Genomic DNA, 13,034 nt, shown 5'->3' with positions numbered 1-13,034 from the left:
TGCTTATTTTTTATTTAAAATTGAATTATTTTTTAAAAGGTTAAACAAAAAAAGGAATAAAGTGAAACTTAAGAATGAAATTATTAAAATTTGAAGTAAAGATAGAGAAAAAATAAAATAAAATAAGTATTTAATATTGATGGAGTATTGATCATATATTTAAAAAGAAAATTCTTTGCCATAAAAAAAAAAAATAGAATTATGTAACCTTTTTTTTTTTTTTTAACGAAGAAGTTAATTACCTTTAAAATTGGTACATGAAGTTAGAACTTTGCATATACTTGAGATACTTCTATATTTCTTAAGAATGTAGTAAATATTCAAATTATATGGTTAATGATTATTTTATAAAACCCAAAAGATTGAAAGGATGCAAAGTGATTGAAAAAGAAGCATTCTAATATTTTAGGGGCTCTCCATGCAAAGGTGTATTTCACTTTTTAAAAATTGGTTAGCTAAGGTGGTATATATGTAATTAGATTAGAATTTTACTTAGTATTTATCTTATAAAAGAAATTTGGAGATTTTTGTGAAATTCATGATGAAATATTTTGGTGCATTTGTATAGGCAGGTTGTAATTCTAACATGTTAAAACTTGTTTTGAAGTAAGTGAAAAGTTTGAATTATGGAGGAAATTCTTAAGAGATTATCGCCTCAGGATTATTATATTTTATACCAACACATGATGAAATTAATATTGTTAGACAATAATATTGAATACTTATATATAATATTTCTAAGCTTTTTGGTTATGAATAAGTAATTGCAAAATTAAGCTGTTTGTTATTAAAATGAGAATGTTGAAACTCTATTCCCAATGAATGAGGCCTCTGACCAATGTTGGGCTTTGGTGAGGGTTTAGTGTGTACAATCTTATTCCTTGTACTATTGAAATGCTAAATATTAAAAAATTTCAAAATAAAGATAAATATGATAAATAGTTTAGAGATAAATATTTATATTATTGATGGTGGCAAAAAAACTACTGAATTAAATAGAGTGGAAAGTAAATTTTGGTGATTTGTGACTTATGAAGGAAAGAAATGCTTGCGCCATTCAGGTAGATTGATAGATTAAATCTTAAAATGAAAAAAAAGGAGAAGGGTTAAATGAATAGTAACATGAGGCTGTGCAAATTCTTGCGTACACTCGAGTCAAAGTCTAATATACCAATCAAGAGGAATGATTGAATTAAGAGAAATTTATAAAGCCACCACATATAGCTGGGATGACTGCTGATAAATTGATGATGATGACCGTGATATCGTCTACTCATGACATATAGAAGTTAGCTAATTACATTTGTTTCTATTTAATTTACTAGGTGGATTGTAAAATAAGGGTTGAAATCAAACTTATTTATTTTGTTATTTTTCATCGATCTTTAAATGTATTTTTTAAGCCTAAAAAATAAGCTAGTAATGTCTAGTGTCTGCAGCATGCTCATCTTATAACAGATACTTGTTGAATAAATCCACCAAACGATCAAGTTGGTGCATCATACTTCCTTTGGTGATTGTTATTAAAAGGATGCATTGCTGCTATCTGCCTATATTTATCACCCACTTTTCTTGCTTATATGTTTTTTTTTTATTTTCTTTAATCTACTTAATATTTATCCATTAGAACTTTGCTTGCTCTCTAGATTTTTATGTCTCTTCCTTACCATTTATGCACTTCAATCCCTCACTTCTCAATTTCTCTCTCTCTCTCTTTCTCTCTCGCTCTCCCCACCCAACTCCATTTGTTTTCCTTTCTCTTCCGCATCTCTCTTCTTTCTAAATTCAGCCAAAGGGTGGTGACACCATTCTAGAGCTTCCATAGATGGCAGCAAGACTGGTAAATTTTATCTAATTTTCGTGCCATTTTTGTTATTTATTTATTTTAAACTCCATCAAACTGCATATTGTAAATAGACCCTACTCCCTTTAACTCTAGCCGAAGGCCCTTGAAGAAAACTTAAAAAGAAATTGTAAATCTAACAATGCCATGCAATATGGTTCATTATATAAAAATTTGATTATAGAAAAATTATAAGAATTTGCATTACACTTGAACCTGTTAAATTTATCTAATATTAGGAATGCCCAACCAGAAACTTGAAATATTGTCCACAAGTTCCTAGCCATGCCATTTTGAGTAATTAAAATCTAAGATTAGAATTTCAAGAAATAAACTCACCAAAAAGAATTGTATTTTTAGTAAACCTCCGATCAATTTATACATAGGACAACCTTCTCCTTTTATGGAAATTGTTTGGCATACTTTATTTTCAGTCATTCCTTTACATTTTCTGGGTGTGATTTAGGTAAAAATGATGGTTGTACTTGGTGAACTTGGCGGGCGTGATGAATATTCCCTGGTCGAGGCCCTTAAAGATTGTAAAATTCATAAACCAGTTGTTGCCTGGGTCAGTGGAACCTGTGCAAGGCTCTTTAAGTCAGAAGTGCAGTTTGGACATGCTGTGAGTATTAGTTGGGCGTAAAGTTATTATTTTCTTACATTTTGAGGTGATATTTAACTAATTAGTTCTTATCAATAAACTAGGGTGCCAAGAGTGGAGGTGAACTAGAGTCAGCACAGGCAAAAAATCAAGCTCTATTGGAAGCTGGAGCAATTGTCCCAACTTCTTATGAAGCATTTGAGGCTGCAATTAAAGATACTTTTGATAAGCTTGTAAGTTTTCTGTTCTGATTAATATACACTGTCTGCACCATGGTTGTTTTTTTGTACTAAGAAATTTATTTTAGTTTAATCTTAAGAGATTTCACTTGCCTAAATATCATGTCAAGATATCATTTGTACAGTTAGTTACAAGAAATGCAATGGTAGGCGAAGCACACAAGGGGTTAAATTTGAGAAATAGAAGTGAAGTGTTAGGATACTTGTTACTTGGTTATAAATCTCTAAGCAACAATTTGTGACTTCATACTCCCTTTTAAATTCATTTCTCGACATTCTCAACTTCCAAAATTTAGTTTATTGATTGACGTTTTATATAGTGGTTTCATCGTGATTAAGATATTCAAATAAAAACTGGCATACATTTGAAGAAGCATTCAGCACAGTTGTTGACTCCATAATTTATGGATTTAATAGGTTGAAGAAGGGAAGATCACCCCTGTGGCTGAAGTTCAACCTCCTGAAATTCCGGAGGATCTTAGCTTTGCAATTAAAAGTGGGAAGGTCCGGGCCCCAACTCACATCGTCTCTACTATCTCGGATGATAGAGGTTTGAAAATTATACCTATCTTCATTATCAAAGGTCCCAGTTTTTGGGAGAACATTTTAGTTTCAGTTTTTTAATTATGATATACAGGTGATGAACCGTGTTATGCTGGCGTACCCATGTCTACCATTATCGAACGTGGTTTTAGCGTTGGCGATGTTATCTCTCTTTTATGGTTCAAACGTAGCCTTCCTCGCTATTGCACACAATTCATAGAGGTTTGTAGGAACCATTTCTACCCAACTTATTTCTTCATTGGGGCATTTACATACATACCAGACAATTCTTATGTATTTACATATCTCATACCTAAACTTTCTCATTTACACACATAGCACTCAAATCCTCAATATCATATCAAAAATAGTATTATTACCAATCTTTAGAAGTGAAATACATCTTTGCATTCATAGGTTTAAAGTATCAAAGTGATATGTGTGTAAATATAAAAGTGTAGGTGTGATATATGTACATACATAAGAATTATGTGCTAGATTTGTAATTTTTTCTTTATTGTTATACGAGGTTATAACATCTTGCTGAATGGCTGGGCCTTGCGTTCAATCCTCTTTTGAAATAGCATTACTGTATCATTCTTCATACATTCAGCATGAGCATACTATCTAGAGCTTGTCCTTAGTTTGGCTTATTATGGTAATGGCTATCAGATTTGTATCATGTTGTGTGCTGACCATGGTCCCTGTGTCTCTGGAGCTCATAACACTATAGTCACAGCGAGGGCTGGGAAGGACCTTGTTTCGAGCCTTGTTTCTGGTAATTTCAACAATTATCTTGTAGTTCATTGTGATGTTGCTTTTCATGATATTATTTCGTGTACGAGAAGTTGGCGGACGAACATGGGCTTCATTTTGATTTGAGCTTTTGAAACAGGGCTTCTCACAATTGGTCCTAGATTTGGTGGTGCAATTGATGATGCTGCCCGATATTTTAAGGATGCTCATGACCGGGTAAGTTCCTTTTTCATTTAAATAGTTAAGGGGCCATTTATGATCACTTTTAGTTTTTTTTTTAAAATTTGTTTTGTTTATGTTTTGATTTGAAATAAATCGTATTTGGTTGTAATTATTGTTTTGAAAACACTCTAAACACACACAAGTTGTGTGTTTTTAAAAAAAGTTGATTTTTTTTAAAAATGAAATATAAAAATATGCAAAAAAAATATGCTGAACAAACACTTTTGTAACAAAAAAAGACAAAAAAAAAAAAACAAAAACTGAAAATAAAATTGTTGCCAGGCAGGCCCTAAGTGTTAATTTTCTCCTAAATTTACTGTCTGAAGTTTTGCTTCAGGAGCATGGTTAAAAGTTATTTACTAATGCTTTTGCTTTCTAGGGTCTTACTCCTTATGAATTTGTGGAGGGCATGAAGAAGAAGGGCATCAGGGTACCCGGAATTGGTCACAGGTACTTGCTTTCGCTTTTGACCATTTTTATTTATTTATTTATTTATTGAGAATTGATGAAATGGGTTTAGCTATCATTCTTGAAAGCTTCCATCTCATTTATTTTATTTTGTTCTTTATCTTAACTCTTTTCTTTTGGAATTAACGAGACAAAAATTCCCGTGGGAACAACAGTAATATTCTAAATATTGGAAATCTCAATTGTTCATTTTACTGAGACTTGCTAGGGACAAAAGTTGTTAACCAACTGGATGAAGTGCAATGAATACAACATGCCATTATTTCATTTTGTTTTTTTTATTTCTATTAAGACTTTTATTGGGTAATGTTAAGTTGGTTTGTGTGAAATGATATTATGGCTGCCCCTGCAAGAATGGATAAACTTTTTAGTTTGTTGCTCAAGTTCATGAAACATAGATGATCTTTTCCACACTAAATCAAAATCGCAATATGTCAATTTTTGAGAGGCAAAATTGCTGAAAAGCACTGAAAAAATGGGGCAACTGGAGAATTTATTTTCTTCGAAGCATGGAGGAAGTGAGAGGCCTTTTTAGCAACATTTATTCAATTGAAGGCCATAGAACTAAAATTAATATGATAATAAGGTTTATTCGAGAAATTCAGGCTAAATCATCAGAAATGGAGCAGGGTAGCTTATTGTTACATTCTCATTCTCATAATTTTTTGTGAAGTTGTCATCTTTAATGTTGTAGATTTAAGAAATTTAATAATCTAAGTTAGTCCATTGACTGAATTTCTAATTACATCCGTTGGATTTTTGTAGGATTAAGAGTAGGGATAATAGGGACAAGAGAGTTCAGCTGTTGCAGCGATATGCACACACTCATTTCCCTTCTGTGAAGTACATGGATTATGCTGTTCAAGTTGAGAACTATACGTTATCAAAGGCGAACAACTTGGTTTTAAACGTTGATGGCGCCATTGGATCCCTTTTCTTGGATCTACTTTCAGGCAGTGGAATGTTCACCAAGCAGGAGATCGACGAAATAGTCGACATCGGATATTTGAATGGACTTTTTGTCCTTGCGCGCTCTATCGGTCTCATAGGGTAAGTATTTTTTTTTTTTTAAAAGAGCAAGTTCATCAACTCATTTCATACGGTGAAAAATGAAAGTTTTATGGAGATCTATGCAATCTAAAAATAGAAAAAAGGAAGATTTACATACATACCACTCGATGCTAATTGCTTCTCTAACACTAAGCTTCAATTTTTAGATATACGGCACCTTTTCTATGCATTGAAAAACATCTATTTCACTTTTTTTTTAAAGTTAATTTTGGGATATTTTAGATGTGTATAAGTTTTTGCGGTATAAATTTAAAAAAGTAAAGTCTATGCATTAGACATGTAAATACATAGAAATTGGGTGTATGTATGTAATTGCGCCATCGCCCCTCAAAACAAAAAAACCACATAATTCTTATGTATTTACATATTTCTCACTAAACTTTCATATGCATATACAAAGCACCATACAAAGCACTTCGGTGCTTTGAACTTATTCATGAAAATGTGTATTTTATTCTAAAAAGTGATAGAAATGTTATTTTTTATGTAATTTTAAAATTTGTGTTATGTTTTTGAATATGAAAGTTTGCGTGTAAAAGTTATCTAAATACATAAAGAGTTGTGTGATATGTATGTAAATGCCCCCAAAAAAGAGAAATTTACAAATTATGCGCAACAATTTAGGTTTATTTATCAATAGTTTATGTTATGTATTTTATTCGAAGAATTTATTTGGCGTGTGGATTCAATTGCAGGCACACCTTTGATCAGAAAAGGTTGAAGCAGCCGCTTTACCGCCACCCGTGGGAAGATGTTCTTTATACAAAATGATCAACTTTTGCGCACTGCCTGTAGCACATCTGCTGTGCCTTGATTTTAATTTTTTTTTTTTTTAATTTTATCACCATTTTATCAAGAATTAATTGCTTACAGGGGGTTGTTATATGTTAAGCAGAGGTTGCAGCCTCATTTTGAACTTCGAGTACTCATTCTATGAAAAGTACACACTGGCGTTCATCTATTTTGTTACAGCTCTATGCACCAATTTCCCTATCGATTATTTTGATTATTTGAAAGGTAATTTTGATTTTGTTTTCCATCCTACTCGGTTTGTGATTTTGGAACAAGGGGTCTGCAGTTTTTTTTTTTTTTTTTTTCTTTTCGTTTGTTTAAAATAAATTTATAATATTCATGATAATTTTCAAAAAAAAGATATTTTTATCTCAATAATTCAATAGCTAATTCTATAGATCTTAAGTAAAATGAAGAGCTCTTTTGGGAGCTGATAAGTGGTATCAGAACAGATTATTGTCTGCCAAGTGTGTGGACTCTCCATGGTCCAGTAGGACTCTCGGATGTCTCAGATGAGCCGATCCGTGATGAGGGCGTCACGCGGTTAGGTGTAGGGCTGAAAAATAATATTTAATTCTTGGGCTGCCCATCACCCCGAAAAGCTCTTTTTGGGAGGTGACATTCTGCTCTAGTTTTATTCCCTCTGATTTTATTAATTTTTTGTTGTTGATAATGTCAACTATATTTAGCATACTTTATGTTGGACATATTTGAAGAGTCTTTCTTGGCTTTTAGTTGAATATTGTTTGAAGTCGTAAATTTGTTTTATGTAGGGTGTATATTTATTTGGTGTCATTTATTTTATCATGATTTAAGTTGGAGCACCATGATTTAGAGATGCAAAATAATAGAATTGTCAATGATGAGCTAACATTTGGACACAAAGATAAAGCCTTAAATTATGAAGTGCTTCATTTTTTTATGATGGATTAAGCAAAGATTTATTTCTATTAAAGATGGAGATTGTACCAAGAACCACAAGGCCATTAATTTAAACTCACTTCCAAGCACAAACAACTAATTAAAACATCTGTGGGGATTCCACCTTCCCTATATTGACTATAATCATAAATCATTCTTAAAATAGGATCATTATTATTTTGTTGCTCTTTAAAGTCCAACTATAACTCTTAAACAGCATAAATGTAGTAGGCTGCCTCATATCAAGCTCCTACTTATGATGGGTGCACTCAATGTAAATCTATGGTTGAGGGAATTCCCACATCCATCAATCATGCCTTCTATTGTGTTTGAAAGCTTTCATCAGCCATGACTCCTTGAAGAACTATGAAAAGGGCGACGAATTAAACTATGACGAAAGCTTATAAAAGAATTAGTATCATATCATGTTTTTTAATTGATCATACTAAAAATAATTATTTAAGGACATTACAAGCTCTTGTCATGTTGGGTGGTTATTTCTAAAATGAGTTAATGAACCAGGATAACAAGTTGAAGGAATAATCTCTGATACTACTAAATAGCTTTGTTAGTTACAAGTTATCTGATGCACTCGATAATGTATAAAGATATTTGTAAATTAAGGCTAGGCATGAAGTGCAACCCCATTTTGTGACCTATTTTTCTTAGTTTTTGTGTTCTCCTTGGACAAAGTAACTCATTACTATTTAGAAGCAACTTCAGTTATTTTGAGAAAATTATCTTTTCCATCTAAGTTGACAAATGCCTTACAAACAAAAACAAAATTTTAATCAAATTTATCATCATTTTGCAACCTATTTGAAACAACAAACAATTTATCTTATTTTTTTTTAAACATTCATAATATGTTAGACTGTATAATAAGTCATCTAAATCATTGTAAAGCTTGAAGGATTTCACCATATCGAAGTTCATCTATAGTTAGAATGGGTAATTAGCTTTGGAAGTTTATCCCTTTATAAAACATCAAACAAAGAATATGGAGTGGTCGATGATTATCTCAACATAATTCTTGAACTATGTTCAAGGATAGTTCTAAATAGGTCTAAAAAGTTTTCGAACATGGTTAAAATAGGATTTAGTTTAAGTAGATACAACATAGTGCATTCTAGCTAGGTTGTCAAAATGGCTCGTTGTACGCAAACAACTCATGTTCGGCTCGTTAAGTTTCGTTAAGTAGTTCGTGTTCAATTTGTTTGCTAAGCAAATGAGTCAAACATGAACAAAGATTTGTTTGTTCATGTTCAGCTTCTTTTAACTCAAAATAATTAAATTATATATATATATATATGATGAGTTTTATTTCTAAATGATTTTGTTGACGACAAGACTACAAAGATTTATAATCAATTAAAATTATTAATAAATTATATTTAAATGAATATTTAATATAAATAAGAAGATTAAAATCTCACCCCTATCATTAACATCCTACAGCTCCGTGAATAAGGATATCAAAATGGCTCATTCCTCACAAACAGCTTGTGTTTGGTGCTTAGCGAGCAAAAAATGAATAAGGATATTCCTAACAAGTTGAACATGAGCCAAGCTTTGACTTGCTCAAGCTTGGCTCGTTTACACCCTTAACACACCTTAAAGTAAAAAAATTAACATTATATTAACTTGGTAAATTTTTTTGTCAAATCAAATATCCCAACATATTTTACAAATTTTATATAAATAATAAAATAAGAACAAAAATATTTATTTCCTTAAAAAGTGCAACAACAACAACAATAAACCCTTATCCCACTAAGTGAGGTCGACTACACGAATCCTTTTTTGAGGTCGGCTACACGAATCCTTTTTCTCCATTGCATCTTATTGAGTGTCATATTTTCATTTAATTCTAATAAATTAAGATCATTTCTATTACAATATGTCCAGGTTTACCTTTGCCATTCTTAACATAAGTCGAATCTAAAACATCAACTTTCCCAATCTGATCATCAAATGGTTGACGTTTAATGTGACCAAATTATCTAAGATGACTCTCTCTAATTTCGTTCGCCACTGGAGCTACACCAATTCTATCACAGATATATTCATTTTGCATTTTGTCTCTAAGTGTAAAGCCACTCATCCACGTAAGCATTCTCATCTCGACAACACTTAACTTAGTTTTATGCTTCTCTTTTAAAGGCTAACATTCAATGCCATAGCATTGCAGGTCTCACCGCCATAGAGCATTGCAGGTCTCACCACCATCTTATAAAATTTTTCTTTCAGTTGAAGGGGTACTTTTCTATCACACAATAGGCCCGAAGCATTCCTCCACTTCAACCAACTAACTTGAATTCTGCTAATAACATCCCATCTATATCGCCATTACTTTGAACAATAGACCTGAGATATCTAAAGCGTTCACACCATTTAATATTTTGATCACCCGTTGTTACAACTCTGTCGATAGAGCTACTACTACTAAAGTTATATTCCATTTATTCAGTTTTAGTTCTACTCAAATGAAGACCTTTAAACTCCAATGTTGTCCTCCATAATTCAGGTTTTTCCCGAGCTTTCTCTTTTGTCTTATAGAAGAGAAGGATCTAATCACCAAAAAGCACACACCAAGGTACATTCTCCTGTAAATGTCCGGTAAGAGTATCCATAACTAAAGCAAAATGATATGGGCTTAAAACTGATCCCTGATGTAATCCAACTGAAATAGAAAAATATTTGGTCAATCCTCCTTCTGTTCAAACAGAAGTAACAACTCTAGTATACACATCTTTAATGACTTAAATATAAGTCATATCAACACATTTCTTCTCTAGAACTCTCCAAAAGATATCTCTTGGAACCTTATCGTAAGCTTTTTCTAAATTAATGTAAGATATTTCTATGTAGATCCTCCTTATTCTCTTAAACTTATCCATCAAACCTCTCAATATATGAATAGCTTCTATAGTAGACATGTCTGGCATAATGCAAATTGATTATGAGAAAGCTTCGTAATACGTCTTAACCTATGTTCAATTACCCTCCCCAATAATTTAAAATTATGACATATCAACTTAATTCCTCTATAATTTGCACACACTTATGCATCCCCTTTATTCTTAAAATGAGGACCAAAATACTCTTCCTCCACTCCTCTGGCATCTTTTTATTTTTTAAAATAATATTAAAGAGTTTAGTAAGCCCAGAAACTCCCAAATTTCCTATATATTTTCACACTTCAATTGAGATATCATCATGACCTACAGACTTTCCACCCTTGGTTTTACTTCTTTTTTACTAATGTGATGGTAAAAATAAAATATATATTTTTATTATTAAGATCATTAACGTCGATTGTATTTTGAGAAACTTTATTAAAAAGTTTATCTAAATAACTCACCCACCTATGTTGATTTTTTTTCTAAGAAAAACATTTTTTTTAATCTTTAATACACTTTACTTAAGTTAAATCCTTACTTTTCTTTTCTATTTGATTGGCTAGTTTATACATATGTTTTTCACCCCCTCTAGTACCTAATCTATCATAAAGATCACTAAATGCAAAATTTTTAACGTCGTTGATTGTTCTCTTAGCCCATGTTATACTTTTCTCGATTATCTAAGCTTTTACATTTACACTAATTTTTATAAAATAACTCTTATATTTTATCTTTTCTTAAATATTATTATTAACACTGCCGTTGCCGGTCCCAAGCCCGGATGAGAAAAGTGGAGGGTTGCGTTAGGGCGTCGATTTTGTCTCTTGGTTTATAGTATTTGCTACTTTATCACACATAAAATTTGCTTCATCTTGAACATCCCAATCTTGAAATCTTGAAGTTTACTCATTAAAAAAAATTTAGTTGTCTTTTAGGTGCCCTCATCTAATTCTATGACAATGTTTCATTGTATTCAATGATTCATAGAATTTTTTTTACAACTTTTCATCTTAAAATCTAGAACTAATAATTAATGTTGAGTACTTAAATCCTCACTTGGAATGACCTTACAATCCTTACATTATCAACGATTACTTCTTCTCATAAGAAAATAATCAATTTGTGTTTTATTAGATCCATTCTTATAAGTAATACCATGTTTATCTCTTTTCTTGAATAAAGTATTAGTAATAACAAAATCATACACAAAAGCAAAGTCTAATATGGATCTACCTTCTTCATTAATCACTCCAAAACCGTAGCCATCATAAATATTTCTAAAATCTTTTACCACTACTCCAATAAAAATTCTTTCTTCAAGAGGTATCATTTGTATTAAGTCTTCTAGGTCATTCCAGAATTTATCTTTAGAGCCCATATCTAAACCTACATAAGGATCATAAGCACTTATAATATTAAAAATTTTAGTATCAATAATAATCTTGAAGTCCATAATTCTATTTCCAATTATATTAATTTTTACAACATTATCTTTCAAATTCTTATCTATAATTCCCCCTGCACCATTTCTAGTTCTACTCTTACATGAATATCAAAGTTTAAAACCTAAGTTATTGATCTTCTTAGCCTTTTCTCCAACTCGATTAGTTTATTAAATACATAAGATATTTATTTTTCTATGAATCATAATATCAACTTATTCCATTAATTTACCTGTGAGAGTACATATATTTTAAGATCATGTCCTAATATTAGTTTCATTGACAAATTTCTTTACTCGCATCTGTTCGTAATGTGTGAATCTTTGCTTATTTATTACAACATCTGGGCGCCGATGTAGCAGTCATTGCACACTTTTCACTGTATTCAAATCATACGGCGTGTCGCTTTCAGAGGACGCACTAGCATTTACACAATGATCAAATGGAATCATGTCATGATTTTTCTATAAATTTTTTTATGATTGTCAACTACCTAATACCACCGTCCACCTTTCACATCTGGGGCTTGAGACCCGGCAATGACAGTGCTAATTTCCTTAAAAAGAGCAAGTTAAGAAAATTCACGTTTGTTAAATTTCATATTTTTAAGAAATAAATAAAAAAAAATTTATTTACCTCTACCAAAAATAGCAAATTTATAGAGCTAATATTAGAAATATATCTTTATTTCTATTTTACGATTTTGTCTCTGTTATTCGCTCTTGGCTTCCAAACTCTTAAAATTTAAGAGGTCATGCAAATCTTGCTGTTCCTTAACACTAATAATCAACAAAATAAATACTCTTTTCATCGTCCAACGAATATTCATCATCATCTTCTTCTTAAATGCCATATATTTCCTCAATTTCTTCATCAAATTCTGATCTCTCAATTGTCATGTTTTTATGCATTAGAGGTAAGTTAGAACTTCATCATCTCCTAATCTCATCTCCTTTAGCTCAGTCTGCTCACATTGGCATTCTATCATTCCATCCCTTGAACATCTCTAAAGCTACCAAATAACTCTCAATAGAAAGAATAATATCATCAGCTTTAGAAAAGCTAACAATGACAACTACAATAACATGATTAATAATAGTTGTTTCATCTCCTTGCCATTTTTCACATCTTCTTGCATGTATTTTTTATGCTCTTTAATGGATGACTTGTCTTTAGAATCCGCCATGAGCTGACCCACATAGGGTCCAAGGGGCATCTGCCACACCACCCTTC

At 31.5% G+C, this 13,034-nt stretch overlaps 1 protein-coding gene across 1 annotated transcript in view; it reads left to right on the top strand.

The window, feature by feature from the left end:
• LOC110019570 (ATP-citrate synthase beta chain protein 1) overlaps positions 1-6,780 on the top strand; it is a gene marked incomplete in the record, with an annotated part of 21,567 nt that extends 14,787 nt beyond the window's left edge. The window contains 9 exon segments of the mRNA XM_020717297.1: positions 2,310-2,465; positions 2,549-2,677; positions 3,101-3,233; positions 3,321-3,448; positions 3,899-4,004; positions 4,122-4,198; positions 4,584-4,654; positions 5,438-5,722; positions 6,439-6,780. Of these exon segments, the coding sequence (XP_020572956.1) occupies positions 2,310-2,465; positions 2,549-2,677; positions 3,101-3,233; positions 3,321-3,448; positions 3,899-4,004; positions 4,122-4,198; positions 4,584-4,654; positions 5,438-5,722; positions 6,439-6,514 (1,161 nt within the window).
• Between the last annotated feature and the right edge of the window lie 6,254 nt (positions 6,781-13,034).

This window comes from Phalaenopsis equestris, unplaced genomic scaffold, assembly GCF_001263595.1.
Source record: "Phalaenopsis equestris unplaced genomic scaffold, ASM126359v1 Scaffold000061, whole genome shotgun sequence".
Classification (NCBI taxonomy): domain Eukaryota; kingdom Viridiplantae; phylum Streptophyta; class Magnoliopsida; order Asparagales; family Orchidaceae; genus Phalaenopsis; species Phalaenopsis equestris.
This window is presented reverse-complemented; position numbering and strand designations above follow the sequence as displayed.